This window comes from Dipodomys merriami, unplaced genomic scaffold, assembly GCF_024711535.1.
Source record: "Dipodomys merriami isolate MVZ:Mamm:240054 unplaced genomic scaffold, mDipMer1.0.p SCAF_271, whole genome shotgun sequence".
In the NCBI taxonomy this organism is placed as follows: Eukaryota; Metazoa; Chordata; class Mammalia; order Rodentia; family Heteromyidae; genus Dipodomys; species Dipodomys merriami.
Genome location: NW_027204171.1, coordinates 956230 through 979515, shown reverse-complemented (window position 1 = coordinate 979515; position 23286 = coordinate 956230). Strand labels below are relative to the sequence as shown.

At 61.2% G+C, this 23286-nt stretch overlaps 1 protein-coding gene across 1 annotated transcript; it reads left to right on the top strand.

Annotated features, from left to right (window-relative positions):
* The first annotated feature begins 1994 nt into the window (after window positions 1-1994).
* On the top strand, window positions 1995-9794 carry Tspan17 (tetraspanin 17). The gene is made up of 9 exons (XM_070036436.1): window positions 1995-2081; window positions 3659-3709; window positions 3816-3962; window positions 5081-5251; window positions 5941-6066; window positions 6646-6693; window positions 7229-7345; window positions 8094-8155; window positions 8618-9794. The coding sequence occupies exons 1-9, from the start codon at window positions 1995-1997 to the stop codon at window positions 8679-8681; spliced, it is 873 nt and encodes a 290-aa protein (XP_069892537.1). The 3' UTR covers window positions 8682-9794.
* The last annotated feature ends 13492 nt before the right edge of the window (window positions 9795-23286 follow it).

Below are 23286 nucleotides of genomic sequence, written 5' to 3'. Positions count from 1 at the left end.
CAGACTATACCATTGATCTTGGATTGTATATGAGATGGGGTCTCGCTACATTACACAATGGTCTCAGACTCCTGGGCCCAAGTGATTATCCTGAGTTTCTTGGGTATCTGGGTTTAGAGTAGTATACCACCACACCTACCCTCACAGTCAACAACCCCTGAACATGACCCTTCCCTTCCCTTTCTGGGATTTGAACCCAGGGCTTTGGACTTGCTGTATCACTGGAGCCATACTCCCAGCCATTTTGCTTGCTTGCTTTTTGTTTTTGTTTTGGGCCTGGGTACTGTCTCCGAGCCTCTTGGTACTCAAGGCTAGCACTCTACCAACTTGAGCCACAGCACCACTTCCAGTATTTTCAGGCTAGTTTATGGGAGAATAAAGATCCTCAGATCTCAGCCACTGGCATCTGATTGGTGGTTTTTTTGTTGTTGTTTTTGTTTTTTGTCAGTTGTGGGGCTTGAACTCTGGGCCTTGGTGCTGTCCCTCACCTCTTCAACTCAAGGCGAGTGCTCTACCACTTGAGCTACAGCGCCACTTCCAGCTTTTTCTGCTTATGTGGTGCTGCGGAATCGAACCCAGGGCCTCATGCATGCAAGGCAAGCGCTCTACCACTGAGCCACCTTCCCAGCCCATACTTTTTTTGAAATGAGGTTTGAACTCCGAGCCCGGCTAAACACAAGGAGCTTGAAGGAGCTCCACGGTCCTCTGTTGGCCAGGTGTCTGAGTAGACTCTGCTACTGTCCCGCAGAGACCTGGTGCACCTGCTGGAGTCGGGACCACTCACCCCATCCCTGGGGGAGCAGGTACCCGGGTGGGCCCCAGCAGCAGCAAGGCCTTAGGTTCTGGGCCCTTCAGGGGCTGGGGCCCTTCCCAGCTGCAATCACCCACGCCATCAACAAGCAGGGGTCTGACGCACGCGGGAGACCTGCTGGCGGGGTGATGCGGGGACCCAGAGGCGGGTTAGGACTGGGGCCTGGCAGCCTGGCTCGGGGCGTGGCTCAGCAAAGAGGAGGGGCTTGGAGAGCCTGAGTGGGCGGAGCCTAGCCCAGAGGCGGGGCTCTGAGAGAACTATTGGGCTAGGGGCGGGGTCTGAACCTGGGGGCGTGGCTAGGCGAGAGGCCAGGCTATGAGAACTAGAGCTAAGGGGCCAAGCTTGAGAGGGCGTGGCTTGGCTTGGAGGCGGGGCTCCGAGACCCGGAGTGGGACTGGGGGTGGGCGTGGCTATGCGGGCAGGGGGCTCCAAGAACCGGAGCGGGGGCGGAGTCGGAGAGGGGGCGTGTCCCGGCGTAGGGGCGTGGCTCATCCCCGGGGGCGTGGCTCCGGGCGTGGCGTGTCCAGGCGTAGGGGCGTGGCTTGTCCCCGGGGGCGTGGCTCCAGGCGTGGCGTGTCCAGGCGTAGGGGCGTGGCTTGTCCCCGGGGGCGTGGCTCCGGGCGTGGCGTGTCCCGGCGTAGGGGCGTGGCTTGTCCCCGGGGGCGTGGCTCCAGGCATGGCGTGTCCGGGCGCGGGGGCGTGGCTCGTCACCGGGGGCGTGGCTCCGGGCGTGGCGTATCTGGGTGTAGGGGCGCGGCTTGTCCCCGGGGGCGTGGCTCCAGGCATGGCGTGTCCGGGCGCAGGGGCGTGGCTCGTCCCGGGGGCGTGGCTCCAGGCATGGCGTGTCCGGGCGCAGGGGCGTGGCTCGTCCCGGGGGCGTGGCTCCAGGCGTGGCGTGTCCCGGCGTAGGGGCGTGGCTCGTCCCGGGGGCGTGGCTCCAGGCATGGCGTGTCCGGGCGCAGGGGCGTGGCTCGTCCCGGGGGCGTGGCTCCGGGCGTGGCGGGCGGGGCGCCGCGGGGCGGTCCCAGCAGGGCAGGGCCGGGGCCGGGGCCGGGCCGGGCGGCCGCTCGCTCTGGGTGGCCGCGGCCATGAAGCTGCAGCGGCCGGGCTAGCCCCGGTGGGGGGCGGCGGGAGCCCAGGGCGGGCCCGCGGAGGGCTGCGGCCCGGTCGGCGGCCGCTCACCATGCCGGCCAAGCACCAGCCCTTCCCGGAGCCCGCGGTCGGCTGCTGCGGGAAATACTTCCTGTTCGGCTTCAACGTCGTCTTCTGGGTGAGCGCGGGGTCCGCGGCCCGGACGCCGCACCCCGATTCCCTCCTCCTCCTCCCCTCCCCACCCCGAGAGGCCCGGATTGCGGGGGGCGGGGCCGCGGGGGTCCCCGGGGGGGGGGAGATTGGCATCCTCGCCCTGCGCCGATTTGCGGGGGGGGGGTGAACCCCACAAGAGAGGATTGGGGGCCTCCCGGCCTCTGCAGCCCCCTTGGATCCTTGGCCACGCGGTGTTGGGGGGGCAGTGCTGGGATGCGCTGGGGGAGCGGGAACCCCGATTTCCTAGGCCTCTCTGGGCCTGCTTTGGGGTGCCCCCCTCCCTTCCTGGCGGGGTGGCATCTGTGTATCCGTCCGCCCCCCGCCCCCCCCACACCACACCCCGGGCCTGCCAAGTCATCCTGGCCTCCTCCCTCCTCCATCTCCCCGGGCCTCCTCGGGGGCCCTGGGGTCAGGAAGGAGCCAGACTAATGGTGATCGCCTATGTTGGGTGGCACCTGTCCCCGTGGGGGGGGTGATGAGCCCCAGAGGGGGGGCCCCCACCGTGCCCAAGGTGGGGACAGCTGCAGGCAGCCGTGGCAGGCCTGGGTGCCAGGCCTGGGATCCGTCCGTCCCCCTGTCCCCTTGGGAGGTGGTTACCCATGGGCCGGGGATTCTATTCGAGTTTGCCCCTCCGTGAGTTCTAAGCTATGCTCTACACCTATGTCATTCTAATTTACATCGAATTAATTAATGTGTGTGTCCAGTACTGACTGGGCCTTGAACTCAGGGCCTGGGTGCTGCTTGCTACTACTGTCCCTTGGCATCTCTCAAGGCTGGTGCTTGAGCGACCTCTCCACGTTGGGTGGTTCATTGCAGGGCAAAGGGATTTTCCTGCCCAGGCTGGCTTTGAACCATGATCCTCAGATCCCCCCCCCCTCCCCACTTGGTGCAGATGGGCCTGAGGCTTGAACTCAGGGCCTGGGTGCTGTTCCCTGAGCTTTTGTGCTCAAGGCTGGCACTCTACCACTTGAGCCACATGGTTCCACTGCTAATGTTTTGGCGGTTAATTGGAGTCAAGGGTCTCATGGACTTTCTTGCTTGGGTTGGCTTCAAATGGTGATCTTCAGCTCTTAGCCTCCTGAGTGAGGCTAGAAGTGTTACAGGTGTGAGGAACTGGTGCTTTTTCTTCCTCTTTTGTGTGTTTGTGTGTGTGCGTGGGTGCATGCATGTGTGTATGTGTGTGTGGTGGGGGGGGTTGAACTCTAGGCCTGGGCACTGTCCCTCAGCTCTTCAGCTCCAGGCGAGTGCCACAGCACCATTTCCGGTTTTCTGGTGGTTCACTGGAGATCAGAGTCTCACGGCCTTTCCTGCCTGGGCTGGCTTTGAACCACGATCCTCCGATCTCAGCCTCCTGAGTAGCTAGGATGACAGGCCTGGAGCACCAGTGCCCGGCTTCTACGTCACTTTTAAAATTCTCTGTAAGGGGTCATGATGGCCACCATGATGGCCACTTCAGTCTCCTGGGCTGCCCTGGCTTCCTGTGGGCAAGGACAGGTGTGTGTGTGTGTCCTGGTACTGTGGTCTTTACTGCTGCTCTTGCAGGTGCTGGGCGCCCTCTTCCTGGCCATTGGTCTCTGGGCCTGGGGGGAAAAGGTAAGACAGTGACGGAGATCATGGGCTCCCCTCCCCACAGGGGGAGGGGGAGGGGAGGGGAAGGCCGCGCCCCCCCCCCATGCCTACCTCCGCACCCCTCACCCAGGGAGTCCTCTCCAACATCTCAGCGCTGACAGACCTGGGCGGCCTCGACCCGGTGTGGCTGTTTGTGGTGGTCGGAGGTGTCATGTCGGTGCTCGGCTTTGCGGGCTGCATCGGGGCTCTCCGAGAGAACACCTTCCTGCTCAAGTTTGTAAGCCGCGCCCCTCCCTTCCGGCCAGGGAACCCCATCCTTTGGTCCCTTCACTTCTTCTTGCAATACAGTTGGGGCTCAGTAGTGGGGAGCCTGTGTCACGTTGTTAGCACCCTCAGATTGTCCGTTTGTTTATTTATTTATGCCGGTAGTGGGTCTTGAACTCAGGGCCTGGCGCTCTTGCGTGGCTTTTCTTCCTCTGCTCAGGCGGGTGCTCTACCACTTGAGCAACACCTCCATGTATGGTTTTTTGGCTGGTTAATCAGAGGTTAGACTTCGAACCCCGATCCTCAGATCTCAGCCTCCTGAGTAGCCTCACGCTGCTTCTATTTATTGGGCTCCTTTGGAATCTCAGTGGCCTATGCCCCGAAATGTATCCATTGGCTCCTGAAAAGGCTTAGGGCATTTGGGGTGCAGGTGTATTTGGATGCCCAGGAACTTGGCCACGTTTCTGTTTCTCCACTTGGCTCCTGTTGGGTTGGTACCAGTCTTAGTCCTTGGGGTGGTGGATGGGATCCTAGGAAGGGGTATGGGGTGCTTGGCCTCTCAAGAGGTCCTGGGGGAGTTCAGAAACTTTTCTCCCACATCATTTTAATTGCTTCTCCTTGGCTCTGATTGGCCATCTCTGGGCCAATCACTGTGGGCTGGGAGGAGCTGGTGCTCTGATTGGTGGTGGGCTGGAGGCACATGCTCAGTCCTGTATCTGGGAATGGGAAAAGAGAGAGAGGGAGAAGGAGGGATGGAGGGAGGGAGGGAAAGAGACAGAGACTGTGTTCCAGTCTGGAACCGGAACTAAAGGTGGGCATACAATGGGTTAGCTCAAGAAGTCAGGCAGGGTAACCAGGCAAGGTCTGGGTGGATGAGAACAACGGGGTCTTTTACCCACATTCAGTGGTTCTGGAGGGCGGGCAGAGGGCAGGCTTACTGGTAGAGACTTGGCCTAGCAGGCTCGGAGCCCTGGGTTCGATCCTTAGTTCTCTGTGGGGAGGCAAATAAGCAACAGTACAGTAATGGCGTGGAGGAGTGACACTGGACTCAGGTTGGTCATGGTGGAGGCCGGGGTGCGGTGCTTGCCTGTGGCCCCCCCCAGCCCGCTCTCTCTGTGGCCCCCCCCCCAGTTCTCCGTGTTCCTTGGCCTCATCTTCTTCTTGGAGCTGGCCACCGGGATCCTGGCCTTCGTCTTCAAGGACTGGATTCGAGACCAGCTCAACCTCTTCATCAACAACAACGTCAAGGCCTACCGGGACGACATCGACCTTCAGAACCTCATTGACTTTGCTCAGGAATACGTGAGTGCAGCAGCGCCCCCTGCAGGAGCAGCCTGGCAGCCACCCCACAGAGGGAGAGCTGGTTCCCTGGGGGTGCTGGTACTGTCCCCCACCCCACACACCCAGACCAGCAGGCCCTGGGGGGGAGGTCCGGAGAGGGGGGGCCTGTCCCCCAGAGCCACCTCCTGGTGCTCTCTCTGGGTCCCCATGGATTATTTTTTTGGGTTGGTTGTGGGATTTGAACTCAGGGCCTGGGCGCCGACCCTCAGCTCTTTAGCTCAAGGCGAGCGCTCTACCCCTTGAGCCACAGCGCCACTTCTGGTTTTCTGGTGGTTCATGGGAGATCAGAGTCTCATGGACTTTCCTGCCCGGGCTGGCTTTGAACCACGATCCTCAGATCTCAGCCTCCTGAGTAGCTAGGATGCCAGGCATGAGCCATCGACCGGTGCCTGGGTCCAAACCAGTATCTCCCTCCCTCTCTCCCTCCGGTTTGTAGCCTCTCCTGGGTTAGGAGGGCAGGCTGTGCCCCATGGCTTTTACCATCCTGACCCCCCCACCCCGTGATGGGGGGGACACCCTGGGAGGGGTGGGTAGCCCGCAGCCCTCTCTCCTGAGGCTTGGACTTGTTTCCAAACAAGGACGAGCCTCCGGAGGTGGGGGTGATTCACCTGGGGGGGGGTCCCCCTCTTCCTTCTCCCCCACCCCCACAGTGGTCTTGCTGTGGAGCCCGAGGACCCAACGACTGGAACCTCAATATCTACTTCAACTGCACTGACTTGAACCCCAGCCGGGAACGCTGCGGGGTGCCCTTCTCCTGCTGCGTCCGGGACCCTGCCGTGAGTGGGGCGGGCGCGGGGGGACATGGAGGTGCGCACCCCACCGGGGAGCCCCCCCCAGCCATGGACGGGCGGCAGGCGGGGGTTTATGGGAAGTTTGTATCTGTGGGGCTGCCTGCCTTCTCCCCCCAGGCTGGGTCTGATTCTAGTGAGCAAATCACAGCCCCGGGACCCCAGACACCCCAGGGGCGACCCTCCCGAGCCCCCCGGGGCTCCCCCGGCCATGGCTGCTCTTCCTCTCAGCGGGCCTGACCCCAAGATGGTGCTCCGCAGTCGCCCCCTTGTGTGAGGGTGAGCCTGTGGCCCCCAGGAAAACAGCGATGGACCATGCTGGGCAGGGTGGCTCCCACCTGTCCCCCCAGCTGCTCAGAGGCTGAGATCTGAGGATCCAGGTTCAAAGCCAGCCTGGGCAGGAAAGCCCGTGAGACTCTGATCTCCCATGAAGCACCAGAAAACCAGAAGTGGTGCTGTGGTTCAAGGGGTAGAGCACCAGCCTTGAGCTGAAGAGCTGAGGGACAGCGCCCAGGCCCAGAGTTCAAGCCCCACGACTGACCCCTCCCCCCCCCCCCCCCCCCGCAGGAAGATGTCCTCAATACCCAGTGTGGCTATGATGTTCGGCTCAAACTGGTGAGAGTCTGGGGCCCAGGCTCTGGGCAGCTGGGGACACTGGGGGGGTGGGATAAGACTCCCCCACAAAGCACCTGTGGAAGGCCTCGGGATCTGTAGGGAGGGTGTAAGGCCCGGGACCCCTTGGCACCCAGGGTGTGGTACTGGGGGTGGGGGTGAGCCCTGGGCGTGGCACACACGGGTGGGGGGGAAACAGGGGGGCTGCTTGGTCCCCTTGCTGTTGGGCCAAATTGCCCTGGACCTTGGAAATTCAATCTCGAGACAATGCCTGCCCTCACGGACAGTCATGCGACCTTCTGGAAAACCATGGAAGGTGCTGGACAGGGTAGTGTCCAGATGAGGCTGGGTGGTCTGGGAAGGCCTCCACAGCGGAGCCTCCAGGCTGGGACTCCGAGAGAGAGAAGCATCAGCTGTGCAAAGGCCCTGTGGCAGGGCTTGGGCTTGGCAAGCTGAAGTAGGGTGAGGGAGAGCAGGGCACAGGTTGAGATGGGCACCCCCGGGGAAGGTGGGCCCACTCGGTGCCTGTGCCCCCCAGGAGCTGGAGCAGCAGGGCTTTATCTACACCAAAGGCTGCGTGGGCCAATTTGAGAAGTGGCTGCAGGACAACCTGATTCTGGTGGCTGGAGTCTTCATGGGCGTGGCCCTCCTCCAGGTACCCTGAGCCCCGCCCACCCACCGCGCCCAGGCCACGCCCCCTCCCCTGCCTTAGGTCTTACAGATGTTTGGCCTCTGCCTGGCTTGGGTACCCGGGAGGCCCCGCCCACCAGCATGCCCTGACCACGCCCCCGGCCACGCCCCTGACCACGCCCCGGCCACGCCCCTCTGCTTCCCTCCCCTGCCTTGTGTCTCACAGATCTTTGGCCTCTGCCTGGCGTAGGTACCCCGGAGGCCCCGCCCACCCATCATGCACAGGCCACGCCCCAGGCCACGCCCCCTCCCCTGCCTTGGGTCTTACAGATCTTTGGCCCCTGCCTGGCTTAAGTACCCAGGAGGCTCCGCCCACCCATCATGCACAGGCCACGCCCCTGGCCACGCCCCCTACCCTGCCTTGGGTCTTACAGATCTTTGGCCTCTGCCTGGCTTGGGTACCCGGGAGGCCCCGCCCACCACCATGCACAGGCCACGCCCCTGGCCACGCCCTGGCCACGCCCCCTCCCCTGCCTTGGGTCTTACAGATCTTTGGCCTCTGCCTGGCTTAGGTACCCCGGAGGCCCCGCCCACCACCGTGCACAGGCCACGCCCCTGGCCACGCCCCCTCACCTGCCTTGTGTTTTACAGATCTTTGGCCTCTGCCTGGCTTAGGTACCCCGGAGGCCCCGCCCACCACCATGCCAGGCCACGCCCCTGACCACGCCCCGGCCACGCCCCTCTGCTTCCTTCCCCTGCCTTGTGTCTTACAGATCTTTGGCATCTGCCTGGCTCAGAACCTCGTAAGTGACATCCGGGCAGTGAAGGCCAACTGGTAAGGGAGCCACGCGCCACCGCCACGGGCCAGGACCCCCCCGGGCCTCGGGGGGAGCCCCAGGGACCCTCTGCTCTGCTCACACACACGGGCAAGGCCGCAGGAGGCGTCTGCTTGGATCTGGGGGGGCCCAGGAGCACTCAGCATCATCTGCTTCGCCCACCCCCAAATCAGAGGAGACACCATCTCGCTGCTGTGGAGGCCTGGGGCTGTCCAGGAGCCTGGGGAGGGTGCAGCCGGGTGGGGCGGGGGCGGGTCTGCCTTTACCCCCCCCCCAGCACTGCATGGCTGGGGTCGGGGGCCGGGGTGCAGCCTTAGAGCTCTCTGACCTGCTGGGACCTTTCTCTGGGTGTGAGCCACCTCGAACTTGAACTCAGGGCCTGGGCGCCATCCCTGAGCTTTTCCCCCCCTCCCCGGCTCAGGGCTGGCGCTCTACCACTTGAGCCACACCTCCACTTGCAGCTTTCTGGTGGTTCCTCGGAGATCACAGTCTCCCGGACTTCCCCTGCTCGGAGGCCGGCTTTGAACCTCGATCCTCCAGATCTCAGCCTCCTGAGTAGCTGGGATGACAGGCGGAAGCCACCGCGCCAGGCTCTTTGCCTTTCACCTTGAGCCTAGTGCTCAGCCTCTTGAGTCCTGGACCCACGAAAGGTCCACGAATGTTCTCTCTCTCTCTTGCTCGCTCGCCTCTCAGGATCACACACGATGACGCTACACACTACTCCAATAAACAGAACTTTGGAAACCATCACCCGAACCATGCTGGGGTCTGCTGTGGTAACGGCCCGGGCCAGAGCCAGCATTGGACAGGCCGGCCATCTTAGGCCTGGGAAGTTTAGACGTTTGAGATGACCCAGGAGCCCAGTTCCCGCTCCCCGCCCCCCTTCTCCCTCTCCCCCTCTCTCTCCTCCGTTATCTGGTACCTGGGGCTGGAACTCCAGGCCTGGGAACTGTCCCTGACTTTCTTTTTGTCCCCTCAAGGCTGGCTCTCTACCATTTGGGCCGCACCTCTACTTTTGGCTTTTTGGCGATTCATTAAGGATAAGAGTCTCACACACTTTTTTCCTGCCCCTGGCTGGCTTTGAACCCATGATCCTCAGATCTCAGCCTCCTGAGTAGCCAGGATGACAGGTGCCCGGCTCCTGAGTCTCTTGAAGGGTGTCCGCTGGGTCACACCAGCTTTCTGGTGTCAGATGCCTGGGCATCTGAGCTCAGAGACCCCACTCAGCCTCCCCTCACCCAAGTGCCCTCCCTCACCCGCTGGGTGGTCCTTGTAAATACTGCAAGGCCACTGTGGTCCCCAGATGGGGACCCAGATGGCAGAGGAAATAGCTGGGAACCTAATGCCTGGCACCTGGGGAGCTGAATGGAGTGTTTGGAGAAGATGGATGGTCAGTGTCTAGGCTTAGAACTGCTCACAGACTGGTCTCGCTGCCTGCAGGGCCGCCCTGTGGTCACCAGAGGGCGCCACGCACTCAGCGTTTCCTGAGTGCTTAACCCTGTCTTTCCCTTTTTCTCTTTGGTGTGCTGGGGCTTGAACTCAGGGCCTGGGCACGGTCACTTAGCTCTTTTGCTCAAGGCTGGCTCTCTTCCACGTGAGCCACGGCCCCACTTCCCGTTTCCTTTGAAACGTTCATTGGAGATCAGACTCACAGATTGAAAAAAAATACAAAAGAAAAAACAAAGAATCTCACAGACTTTTTCCTTCCTGGGCTAGCATTGAACCGGGAGCCTTCGATCTTTTCCCAAGGCCTCCCCTCTAAACTCTGCTGGTTCGGGGCCCCTGCCTCTCACGGGTGCTGGTGGGGACATCAGGTCCAGACCCGATCCCTCTGTAAGATGCAGAGTAGCGCTGGCTAGAGACAGGCTTCTGGTTCCTACAACAGGACATGGGTGGCTTGGGGCCCCCTGGGGGCCTGGCCCACAGATGCAGCCTCCTCAGATAAACAGCACGGGAAGCAGCCAACATCCTTCTGCCATTTAGCGGGGTCTGGGGGACCAGTGTCCCCCCTGCTGGCCTCTGTCAGGCTGGCTGCACCCGGATCCTGTCTGCAAGCCTGCGTGGCCCCGCTTGATCTGACCCTTAGGAAAGACTCCAGCAGCTCCCCATGTGCCTTTGAGGGAGCAGACTGTGACCTCAGAAGAGGACCAGACAGAGAGCAAGCCCCGAGAAAGCTGAGGGTACTGGGCTGCAGGTTGCAGGTTAGCAGCCAGGGACGCTCAGGCGGCCACAGCTCCCAGTGACCAGCAGAGGGCACCAAAGCACGGCACATGGTGGGGGGGGTCAGCGGCGGGCGCCGAGGGACCACCAGGGGGCGCCAGAGGGCAGCCTGTAGTCAGCCCTGGGCCTGTGGTCAGCCCAGGGCCCGTGGTCAGCCCAGGGCCTGTGGTCAGCCCAGGGCCCGTGGTCAGCCCAGGGCCTGTGGTCAGCCCAGGGCCAGGCAGGGCCTGGGGGCCCCAGCTCTGCACGGGGGACCCAGGAGCCCCCTGGTCCACTGCGTCCACCTCTGTCCCCTCATTTAGCCAGGTTTGCTGAGCACCTACTGTGTGGTTTACCAAGCACCCACTGTGTGCCCGGGCGTGGATTACTGAACTCCCACTGTGTGCCTGGGCGTGGATTACTGAGCACCTACTGTGTGCCCAGGTGTGGTTTACTGAGCACCTACTGCGTGCCCAGGTGTGGTTTACTGAGCACCTACTGCGTGCCCGGGTGTGGTTTACTGAACACCTACTGTGTGGTTTACCAAGCACCCACTGTGTGCCTGGGCGTAGATTACTGAGCACCTACTGTGTACTCAGGTGTGGTTTACTAAGAACCTACTGTGTGGTTTACTGAGCACCCACTGTGCACCCAGGTGTGATTTACTGAGCACCTACTGCGTGCCCAGGCATGGTTTGCTGAGCACCTACTGTGTGGTTTATTGAGCACCTACTGTGTTATTTACTGAGCACCTACTGCGTGCCCAGGTGTGATTTACTAAGAACCTACTGTGTGGTTTACTGAGCACCCACTGCGGGGCTGTTGCGGGCCCCTTGGGGACAGAAGTGGGTCACGTAAGCCCGGGTGCGCCCCGTGGGGAGCCGGGGCCTTGGGGTGCCGTCTGCGTGGGGCCGGGACTGTAGGCGCGCCCAGCCACACGCGTCCACAGCTCCTTCGTGACGTGTTGCGGAGGGCGCCCGTGGTCGGGGCCCGCGGGGTCAGCTGCGGCGTCTCTCCCCGCTCCTCAGCCCCCCAGCCCCTGTACGCCCCGTCCATAGTGACCACACTTCTCCTCCTCTTGTGAGATCAGCGTTTTGGGGGTGTGGGGTGGGGGGCGGGTTCTGGGCTGTGAAGTCAGTTGGGGCGGGTGCTCGACCGCGTGAGCCAAGCCTCCCTCCTGTTTGCGCTTTCCGTCTCTTTTTTTTTCTTGTTGGTTGTGGGACTTGAAGTCAGGGCCTGGGCACTGTCCCTCAGCTCTTCAGCTCAAGGCGAGTGCTCTACCACTTGAGCCACAGCGCCACTTCTGGTTTTCTGAGTGGTTCATGGGAGATCAGAGTCTCATGGACTTTCCTGCCTGGGCTGGCTTTGAACCGTGATCCTCAGATTGCAGCCTCCTGAGTAGCTAGGATGACAGGCGTGAGCCACCAGCACCTGGTTTGAAAGACAATCTTTTCAGCACAGCAGATGGGCAGTGCAAAGGTCCTGAGGCAGGAATGGGCATGGACAATGTAATGAACCGGTGCCCCAGGGCTCCGCCGCCCAGCTCAGGGGACAATCCTTCCAGGCTGGGGAAGCAATTCACGTTCATTAAAGTGGGGAGACCGAGGCGGCAGCCAGCCAGCCTGGCAGGCGGCAGAAGCTTCTAGAATCCTTGCAGGGTTTGAGACATTAAAAACCCACGGATTTCTTTATGGGCAATTTAAGTGACGTTCAAGGGTAATCTGGACTGTTCTCTTGATTTCTGCCATATGTGCCGACTTCGCGCCCAGCACCCTGGGTGGAGGTTGCTCACCGTGGGCCGTATGCCTGGCCGACAGGGGAGAGGCTCTCTGAAAACACGGGAGGGAGTCGGGCTCAGTGGCTCACGCCTGTCATCCCAGCCACTCAGGAGGCTGAGAGCTGAGGATCACAGTTCAAAGCCAGCCCGGGCAGGAAAGTCTGGGAGACTCTGATCTCCCATGAACCACCAGAAAACCAGAAGTGGCGCTGTGGCTCAAGTGGTAGAGCACTTGCCTTGAGCTGAAGAGCTGAGGGACAGCGCCCAGGCCCCGAGTTCAAACCCCACAACCCACAGGAAACAAAACCAGGCTCAAGCCTGTCATCCTCGCTACTTGAGAGGCTGAGATGTGAGGATGAAGGTTCAAAGCCAGGCCGGGCAGAGGAAATCCCAGAGACGCTTACCTCCAACCAATCAGCCAAAATCCAAAGTGGAAACAGGGCTCAGGTGGTAGAGCGCCAGCCGGGTTAAACTTCGCCAGGATGGTTGAGATGAGGTCTCACGAGGTTTTTATTTTTCTCTCTCCTCCGGCTGGCTTTGAGTTGAGCAATCTTCCTCATCTCTGTCTCCTTCACTGGGATGGCAGGTGTGTGCCACTGTACCCGACCAGTAAAGCTTTGGCGTGTGGGGTCAGTGGTGGGGCTTGAACTCGGGGCCTGGGCGCTGTCCCTCAGCTCTTCAGTTCAAGGCGAGCGCTCTACCACCTGAACCACAGCGCCACTTCTGGTTTTCTAGTGGTTCATGGGAGATCAGGGTCTCAGGGACTTTCCTGCCCGGGCTGGCTTTGAACCGCGATCCTCAGCTCTCAGCCTCCTGAGTCGCTGGGATGACAGGCGTGCGTCACGGCTCCCGGCTTTGGTTTTGGTTTGAAGGTAAGCTCTTGCTACCTGTGTCCAGGCTGGCTTGGAGCGTTCGGGTCCTCAGGGTTCTGGCACCAGAGCGGCTGGGATGGCAGGTGTGTGTGACCACACCTGGCCGAGACCCTGCTTTGCAAACAAATCCATCCTGTGCTTTGGAAGGAGCTGAGCAAACAGGTGTCTCCCGGAGCGGGGTGTGTGTGTGTGTGTGTGTGTGCACGTGCGCGTGCGTCAGGGAGGGCTCGCTGGGACGAGGTGGGGGGCAAGGAGGGAGCCCCGGCAGAGGACGCCCCAAGGTTGCCAGGACGGGACGGGCTGGAGCGGCGTCGGGGGCGAGGAGCAGCGTGGACCCAGGCCTCTCCGGCTTTATTATTATTCAAATGAGGACGTGCCAAGGTATTTCATTTGATTGGTAGAATAATAGGAGCCATTTATCTACCTTCTCCCAACCTTTCAGATCCTTTCACTGTTTTATGGGATCGCATACATCATAGTAAAGCAAAAACGTATTTTTTTTCCTTTTGACTTGGGGCTCTGGGGGGGGAGGGGCAGGGGGCTGTGTGCAGGGGTGCAGGAGGGGGGCTGTGTGCAGGGGTGGAGGAGGGGGGCTGTGTGCAGGGGTGCAAGAGGGGGGCTGTGGGGGGGGGAGGGGGTCTGTGTGCAGGGGTGGAGGAGGGGGTCTGTGCAGGGGTGGAGGAGGGGGGGCTGTGTGCAGGGGTGGAGGAGGGGGGGCTGTGGGGGGGGAGGGGTCTGTGTGCAGGGGTGGAGGAGGGGGGCTGTGTGCAGGGGTGGAGGAGGGGGGCTGTGGTGCAGGGGGTGCAGGAGGGGGGGCTGTGTGCAGGGGTGGAGGGGGGGCTGTGTGCAGGGGGTGGAGGAGGGGGGTCTGTGTGCAGGGGTGGAGGAGGGGGGCTGTGTGCAGGGGTGGAGGAGGGGGGCTGTGTGCAGGGGGTGGAGGAGGGGGGCTGTGTGCAGGGATGGAGGAGGGGGGTCTGTGTGCAGGGGTGGAGGAGGGGGTCTGTGTGCAGGGGGTGGAGGAGGGGGGGCTGTGTGCAGGGGTGGAGGGGGGCTGTGTGCAGGGGGTGCAGGAGGGGGGCTGTGGGGGGGAGGGGTCTGTGTGCAGGGGTGCAGGAGGGGGGCTGTGTGCAGGGGTGCAGGAGGGGGGCTGTGGGGGGGAGGGTCTGTGTGCAGGGGTGGAGGAGGGGTCTGTGCAGGGGGTGGAGGAGGGGGGGCTGTGTGCAGGGGGTGGAGGAGGGGGGCTGTGGGGGGGGAGGGGTCTGTGTGCAGGGGTGGAGGAGGGGGGGCTGTGTGCAGGGGTGGAGGAGGGGGGCTGTGTGCAGGGGTGCAGGAGGGGGGCTGTGTGCAGGGGTGGAGGGGGGGGGCTGTGTGCAGGGGTGGAGGGGGGCTGTGTGCAGGGGTGGAGGAGGGGGGCTGTGTGCAGGGTGGAGGAGGGGGGCTGTGTGCAGGGTGGAGGAGGGGGGCTGTGTGCAGGGATGGAGGAGGGGGTCTGTGTGCAGGGGTGGAGGAGGGGGTCTGTGTGCAGGGGTGGAGGAGGGGGGCTGTGTGCAGGGGTGGAGGAGGGGGGGCTGTGTGCAGGGGTGCAGGAGGGGGGCTGTGTGCAGGGGTGGAGGAGGGGGTCTGTGTGCAGGGGTGGAGGAGGGGGGGTCTGTGTGCAGGGGTGGAGGGAGGGGGCTGTGTGCAGGGGTGGAGGGAGGGGGGGCTGTGTGCAGGGGTGGAGGAGGGGGGCTGTGTGCAGGGGTGGAGGAGGGGGTCTGTGTGCAGGGGTGGAGGAGGGGGGCTGTGTGCAGGGGTGCAGGAGGGGGGGCTGTGGGGGGGAGGGGTCTGTGTGCAGGGGTGGAGGAGGGGGGCTGTGTGCAGGGGTGGAGGAGGGGGTCTGTGTGCAGGGGTGGAGGAGGGGGGCTGTGTGCAGGGGTGGAGGAGGGGGGCTGTGTGCAGGGGAGGAGGGGGGCTGTGTGCAGGGGTGCAGGAGGGGGGGGCTGTGTGCAGGGGTGCAGGAGGGGGGGGCTGTGTGCAGGGGTGCAGGAGGGGGTCTGTGTGCAGGGGTGCAGGAGGGGGGGGCTGTGTGCAGGGGTGCAGGAGGGGGGGCTGTGTGCAGGGGTGCAGGAGGGGGGCTTGGTGGCTGAGGGGCTGGGGAGGCAATGCGGGGGAGGGGAGGCCTCTGAGAGGAGGTTCTGATGTGGATGCTCTCCCCTGGGGTTCCCAGAGGGGAGGGGAAGGGGAGGGGAGGGGAGGTGGGGGGGAGGGGAGGGGGAGGGAGGGGAGGTGGGGGGAGGGGGAGGGGAGGGAGGGGAGGTGGGGGGGGAGGGGGAGGGCCGCTCCAGTGCCCCCCCCACCCAGATTCTTTTTCTCTAGTTTTGATCCAGGACACTTGTCAGGCCGATCCCTGCTCCTTTTTGAAAGAAGTTGCACTGCCTCGGCCCCCCTTCCCCCTGCGCCAGCCCCCCTCCATCCCTCCCCACCCTCCCCTCCCCTCCCCTCCCCTCCCACCCCCGCCCCGCCCCGCCCCAGGGACCACTTCCAGGCAGATTCTTTGGTGCTCTGGATTTTCCAGATTCATAAAGATGTCTTCGCGCGGGAGCAAGCGCTTTGTGTGCATTTCTGCTTCTTGTCTTTCTCTTTTTCTCCCCTCCCCTTCCCCTCCCCTCTTCTCCTCTCCCCTCCTCTCTGGCTCCCTCCCTCCCGCCCCCTGGGGGTGCTGACTTCTAGGTGCTGCTCCAGAGGACTCTGCACCCCCATCCCTTCTGATTCTCAGAGCAGAGTGACCCACCCATGTCCCCAAACTAATCCCCCAGCTCCCCAGTCCCACAAGGATGACAGGCATGAACCAACACCCCCCTCCTCCCTCTCCTCTCCTTCTCCTCCCTCCCTCCCTCCCTCTCTCTCTCTCTCTCTCTCTCTCTCTCTCTCATTCTATCACTGGGGCTTGAACTCAGGACTCCAAGTTGCCCAGGAAAAACCTGAGACCCTGCTCAAAAGTAACATCTAGCCGGGTGCCGTGGCTCACACCTGTCATCCCAGCCACTCAGGAGGCTGAGATCTGAAGATCGTGGTTCAAAGCCAGCCTGGGCAGGAAAGTCCGTGAGACTCTGATCTCCAATGACCCACCAGGAACCTGGATGTGGCTCAAGCAGTAGCGCGCTCTCCATGAGCTGAAGAGCTGAGGGACAGCGCCCAGGCCCCAAGTTTGAGACCCAGGACCCACAAAAAATAAATACCTAAAGCAAAAAGGACGTAGCAGCATCGTTCAAGTGGTAGAATTCTGACTGAACAACTGTGAGGCCTGAGTGCAAACCCCAGTACAGTCCAACCCCCCCCAACCGAACATCAACCCACCCACCCATCGACCAACCCACCCACCCATCTACCAACCCACCCACCCACCCATCTACCAACCCACCAACCCACCCACCCACCCATCCACCAACCCACCCACCCATCCATCCACCAACCCACCCACCCACCAACTGAATACCAACCCACCCACCCATCTACCAACCTACCCACCCACCCACCAACTGAATACCAACCCACCCACCCATCTACCAACCCACCCACCCATCTACCAACCAACCCATCCACCCATCTACCAACGCACCAACCCACCCACCCCACCCATCCACCCACCCACCAACCGAACACCAACCCTACCCCACCCACCAACTGAATACCAACCCACCCACCCATCTACCAACACCACCCACCCATCTACCAACCAACCCATCCACCCATCTACCAACGCACCCAACCCACCCCCACCCACCCATCCACCCACCCACCAACCGAACACCAACCTACCCACCCACCAACTGAATACCAACCCACCCACCCACCCAGCCAACCCACTCCACCCACCCACCAACTGAATACCAACCCACCCCACCCCATCTACCAACGGAACACCAACCCACCCACCCATCTACCAACCCACCCACCGCATCTACCAACCCACCCACACCACACTATCCACCAACCCACCCCACCAACCCACCCCACCCACCCATCCACCCACCAACCCACCCACCACCAACCGAACACCAACCTACCCACCCATCCATCAACCCACCCACCCACCAACAGAATACCAACCCACCCACCAACCCACCCACCCATCTACCAACCATCCACCAAGCCACCCATCAACCCACCCCACCAACCAACCATCTACCAACCCACCTACCCACCTACCAACCCCCCCACCAACCACCCCATCCACTCACCAAGCAACTCACCAACCAACCACCCACCCACCCATCCACTCACCCACCCACCAACCACTCATCCACCCACCCACCACCCACCCACCACCCACCCACCCACTAGCCAACGCTGCCACCCTCCCACCCACGCCGCGTGGGGGCCAGTGCAGGTCCCCAGGACAACCTTCTCACCCAGGTCACGCTTTCGGGGAGCGGGGGGACGTGGAACTCAGCCACGTTTTCTCCAAGTTTCAGAAAGAAGGAAACGTTGTTGTGAAATGAAGCCCGCGTTTGTTTCACCCAAGACGAAATCCATGCGTTCGATGCTGCGCTTGTTCAAGGCAAAGACAACAGCTATTGACAAAATATAAGAAAATGAATCACAGCAGCCAGGCTTCCGAAGAACCCTGGCCAATCATTTGATCCCCCCCCCCTTCTCCCCTCACAGGGACAGAGTGACACAATCAATCAGACAGCTGCTTCTTAAATGAAAAGAAAGGAAACAAACCAATACGCAAATAAAGCCACACAGGTGCATCACCTGTACCCCACTGTGGGTCTCCTGCTGGAGCTCTGGGTCTCCTGCCCCGGGGCTTTTGCCCTGCAGCCGGGATTACAGGTATGAGCTACTGCACCAGCCTAGACTCTAGGTGGTCAGCTACACACTTGCTCAGACTCAAGGTCATGCTATGACCTTGGTGACTACTGCTCACACCAACCACCCAGGAGCAGGGCAGACCACAGAGGGGAGGGCCCAGCCCCACATTGGGGTCCTTTCCCATCTGACCCATGCCTGAGGATCCTGGTTCAAAGCCAGCCTGGATAGGAAAGTCTGTGAGACTCTGATGTCCCATAAACCAGCAGAAAACTGGAAGTGGTGCTGTGGCTCAAGTGGTAGAGCGCCAGCCTTGAGCTGAAGAGCTCAGGGACAGCGCCCAGGCCCTGAGTTCAAGTCCCACGACCAAGCAAAAAAGAAATAAACAACACTGAGGTTTGTAAAGTAGAAAGAAAACGGGGGTGGGGAGTACATTTCCCCCAAGCCTGGTTTAACCACTGGTACCCAGCCCTCTTCCTGGGGGGCTCTGGTGACCCCGAGGAGAAGAGCTGGGCAGGGAGACACCCCCCCCCAGCGGCCTTCCCAGCTCCCTCCTGCTGTTTATGCGTTTGTCACCCGCCATGAAAGATGGTGATGTGCCGAGGTATTGATTGCGCCTGAGATGCTTATGTCATTGTAGAAAGCAGCAATTATCCCTGCCTGCTCCAGAGGCCCCTGGGGCTGGGGAGGGAGGGGAGAGGGGGTGGAGGGGTGTGTGTGTGGGGGGGGGCTAGAAAGGTTCAAGGCAGCCCAAGGGGGTCAAGCACAGCTGGGAGGGAAGGAATGAGGGAGAGGCTGGTGAGGGGAAATCGATGCACACTCCCTGCATGTATTGAGTGCCTTTGGTATACCAGATGCCCACATCCCCGCTTCCCCCTCTTGGAAGCTCTCTAGCGCCATCTATCTGCATTTAGAATAATTCCACTCTGGCCACCAAGGCAGGCGCCTCCCAGGGTCCCCTCCCTCTGCCCCTGTCTCCCCTCGAACCTCCAGGGTGTGTGCTTGGCTGTTCCCTGTGCCAGACCTTGTGATCTTGCCCTGTCTGTCTGTCTGTCTGGTTCTGACTTGTCTCCTTCTGCATTCCTAAAGTACAACACTTGACAGCTTTGATTTTCTTTTGGTCGGTCGTGGGGCTTGAACTCGGGGCCTGGGCGCTGTCCCTCAGCTCTTCAGCTCCAGGTGAGGGAGCTCTACCGCTTGAGCCACAGCGCCACTTCTGGTTTTCTGGTGGTTTATTGGAGATCAGAGTCTCATGGACTTTCCTGCCCAGGCTGGCTTTGAACCTCGATCCTCAGATCTCAGCCTCCTGAGTAGCTGGGATGACAGGCGTGAGCCACCGGCATCTAGCGTATTCTATTTTACTTCTATTCTTTTCTGTTTCATTCTTCTATTCCACTCTATTGTTCTATTCTACCCTATTCTGTTATTCTGTTCTGTTTCTATCCTCCTAATCTATTCCTTTATCCCATTTTCTTCTTTCGATTCTATCCTCTCCTGTCGTATTCTTTTTCCTTTATCACCTGGTGCTGTGGGTGGGAGAGGGGAGCCTTCAGGTGAGGGAACTTTCCCTGCCTCTTCCCCCCTGCTACGTCCATCCTGCCCTCAGCTGGGCACCCCTCATGGTCACAGAGTGGCTGCTGTAGCTCCAGACGTTGCATCTAGACGCCAAAGACAGGCTAGAGATATCTCCCGCCTGGCACTGTGTGCTTCTCCCCTATGAACCAAAGGAACTTCGGACTCCCCTTCTTACGTCATAGCTTGTGTAAGGACTGCTCTCCCACGATCCCTAAACCAACCACTAAAAGCCACTATTTACCAAGAAGCAGTTTCCGGGCCAGGCTGCTAGTGATGTCTGCCAAGTGCACCTGCGGCTTTCCTGCCAGGGAGATGGTGGGGGGGGGGTGGAGGCTGGGGCGGGGAGGACTTTCACAGTGGCAGCTAATTCCATTGGGATGGGTGATTCCTGAGGCAGGAGGCGGGGGGGGGGGGCGGGGGGGGAGAGGAGACCGTTCACGTCACCATGTGGCTGTTTGGGGGGAGGGCGTCTGTCAGCTGGGGGGGTTTATACCCCACTGGGCAGGGGTGCCTGGAGACTTGGGGCAGGAAACTAACTCTTCTTTCAGCATCCCACAAGGAGGCCCATCCTGTGACGCAGTGGGGTCCAGCCAGGGGGGGCAGGGGCCGGCAATGTGGGGGGCTGGTGCCCGCAGTGTACCCACGTCCCCCCATGATCGAAAGACCTGAGGGCCAAACAGCAACAGCACAAAACGATTCCAGCTACGGGCTGCTGGCTCACGCCCGTCATCCCAGCCACTCGGGAGGCTGAGATCGGAGGATCGGGGTTTAAAGCCAGCCTGGGCAGGAAAGTCCGTGAGACTCTGATCTCCCATGAACCACCAGGAAACAGGAAGTGGCGCTGTGGCTCAAGTGGTAGAGCGCTCGCCTCGAGCTGAAGAGCTGAGGGACAGCACCCAGGCCCAGAGTTCAAGCCCCACGACTGACAAAAAACAAACAAAAAAAAGTAAAAGAAAGAAAAAGAAGGAAGGGAGGGAAGGAAAGAAGAAATACACAGAGTGTGTGTGTGTGTGTGTGTGTGTGTGTGTGTGTGTGTGTGTGTGTGTGTGCAAGTCCTGAGACTTGAACTCAGGACCTGAGCAATGTCCCTCCATGTCTAGCTTTTTGTTAGTTAATTGGAAAAAAAAAAAGTATCTCATGGACTTTCCTGCCTGAGCTGGCTTTGAATTTTGACTCTCATATTTCAGTCGTTTGAGTAGCTGGGCTTACAGGCGTGAGCCAGGACATCTGGCCATATATATATATATAGTCAGTGGTGAGGCTTGAACTCTGGGCCTGGGCGCTGTCCCTCAGCTCTTCAGCTCAAGGCGAGCGCTCTACCACTTGAGCCACAGCGCCACTTCCATTTTTTTCTGCTTAGGTGGTGCTGAGGAATCGAACCCAGGGCCTCAGGCATGCTAGGCAAGCGCTCTACCACTGAGCCACCTTCCCAGCCCCCTATATAGATATGTTTAAGCAGCAGGCTCTACATTGTCCCAGGCTTGCTTGAAGGAGGACCCCTGGAGGATTCACAGAGCTGCACCCTGGGGTGCAACTGGGGACCTCTTGTTCTCTGTGTGGGAGGTTCTCAGGACCGGGGGGTGGGGAACACCGGGGCAGGCTGAGTCCCACCAGCCCTCACCACGTCCGGTTTTGTCTCTCTTGCACCTGTGTCTTTAAATCCTGGGAGTCTTTTGGCACCGGGCTATGGCGGGAAGCTGTTAATAATAGATACAAGCCACTGTCTGGTAGCAAATTGCTGGAGATGGTAATTAGCATTTTAATTTCGCCGTTTTCTTCCCGCTCACCTCTGGAGACCTGGGTTCGAATCTGGAATTGGGGTCACTGATGGAGGCTTGCCCGTGTCCTCCTGGCCTTCCCCTGGGGTGGTGGTCTCTGTCACAGAAGCCGTCACAGCCCAGGGTTGGCAGGGATGAGGGGGGAGAGGAGGGGATCCCCATGGACTCGCCTTCCTTCACAGACTCAGATTTTTTTGTCGGTCGTGGGGCTTGAACTCTGGGCCTGGGCGCTGTCCCTCAGCTCTTCAGCTCAAGGTGAGCGTTCTACCACTTGAGCCACAGCACCACTGTCTTTTTTTTTGAGTATTTTATTGGCGCTAAGAGTCTCACGGACTTTCCTGCCCAGGCTGGCCTCGAACCCCGATCCTCAGACCTCAGCCTCTTGAGTAGCTAGGATGACAGTTGTGAGACACCGGCGTCAAAGGGAATGAAGAGGAAGACACTGCAGAAAGTTCTGGCCTCCGTTTCCCTGATCCTGCTCCAGGCTTATTCTTGAACAGGGATGCCCTGCCCAGGTTGGGGTGTTTTCCCACACACCCACAGAGGGGGTGAACTTATCTGCACCAGGACAGCAGGCTTGGAGAAAGCCACCGCCGCCCCCTGTCCCATCCCTGGCTATGATCCAGCCTGGCCTTTGAACCTACACAGCAAGGCTGTGAACTCGCACCCCAAACAGGCCCTCAGATCCAAACTCAGGTCCCTTTCCCCTGAAGCCTCGTGTCCCCAGAGGCCCGGCCCACGGCCACAGGCGCTTGGCTTCATTCTCGGGGTGATGGCCGTGCACCCAGTGGGTGGTTGGCACCCCTCTTCTGTGTGACATGTTCTACCATAGCTTCCCCTTTGGGTCTTCATGCATGAGATGACCTTGGTGTGTCCTCTGCTCGCCTTGGACCCCTCTCCTTGTGTCCCTGGGGCCTGAGGGCTCAGCCGGTGGCGGGAGGGGGTGAGGGGAAGAGGGGGGACCAGGAAGGCCCCGTGGCTGGATACGGCAGCGGATGGATGGAGGTGACAGGAAAGTCCTCCCCACGCCGCCCCGCGCCCGGGTCAATAGACGATCGACTCCTTCTCTCTTTCTATCTCCGCATCTCTAACTTTAAGGGGAGGGGAGGGGGTCTATGGTGGCACCGAGATGTTGCCATAGCAACTTCCTGGTGACACAAAACAGCCGCTCTTCCCAGAACCAGCAGCTGCTGTCCCTTATCTTGGAAAACAGTCACCCCGGTGGGACCTGGGTGCCTTGTCGCCCTCAGCACGCTGGACAGCGCCTCCCCTGCCCCTCAGCACGCTGGACAGCGCCATCCCCTGCCCCTCAGCACGCTGGACAGCTCCCCCTGTCCCTCACCCTGCCCTGTCCCTCAGCACGCTGGATAGCTCCTCCCGCTGAATCTCAGCCCGCTGGATAGCTCCCCCACTGTCCCTCATCCTCCCCTGCCCCCCTGGACAGCTCCTCCCCTGCCCCTCACCCTCCCCTGCCCCTCTGGACAGCTCCTCCCCTGTCCCTCACCCTCCCCTGCCCCTCTGGACAGCTCCTCCCCTGCCCCTCACCCTCCCCTACCCCCCTGGACAGCTCCTCCCCTGCCCCTCACCCTCCCCTGCCCCTCTGGACAGCTTCTCCCCTGCCCCTCACCCTCCCCTGCCCCTCTGGACAGCTTCTCCCCTGCCCCTCACCCTCCCCTGCCCCTCTGGACAGCTCCTCCCCTGCCCCTCACCCTCCCCTGCCCCTCTGGACAGCTTCTCCCCTGCCCCTCACCCTCCCCTGCCTCTCTGGACAGCTCCCCTCCTCCGCCCCCCTAACCAGCTTGGCCGACGCCAGATGGTCATCCCTGCACTTCTCAGCCGTGTGCTGGGAGCCCGGTGATGCGCAGGGCCCGAGCTGGGTCCTCGCCAGACAGAACCCGCCCTGGGGGCACCGATCTCCCTTGGTGTGTCTTCAGATACACAGAACAGACCGTTTGGACCAGGATGAGAGGAGAACGCAGGCAGGAAAGAGAGCCACACAGCCGAGAGGAGCTGAGAAAGGATCGGGGCTCTGCGGACACGCCGTGGGAATGGGGCCATGCAAACCCCCCGGGGGAGGACACGTGTGTGTAGATGGAGGGACATTGAGACAAAAGTCTCACAGGGGCTTTTCTGCC

What these genes read in the sequence shown, in the direction of transcription:
- Tspan17 (XM_070036436.1), top strand. Translation starts at nt 1,995, where the DNA reads ATGCCGGCCAAGCACCAGCCCTTCCCGGAGCCCGCGGTCGGCTGCTGC. An exon ending in TTGACTTTGCTCAGGAATAC is followed by an intron (nt 5,252 to 5,940) that starts GTGAGTGCAGCA and finishes CCACCCCCACAG; the next exon opens with TGGTCTTGCTGTGGAGCCCG. An exon ending in GCTGCGTCCGGGACCCTGCC is followed by an intron (nt 6,067 to 6,645) that starts GTGAGTGGGGCG and finishes CCCCCCCCGCAG; the next exon opens with GAAGATGTCCTCAATACCCA.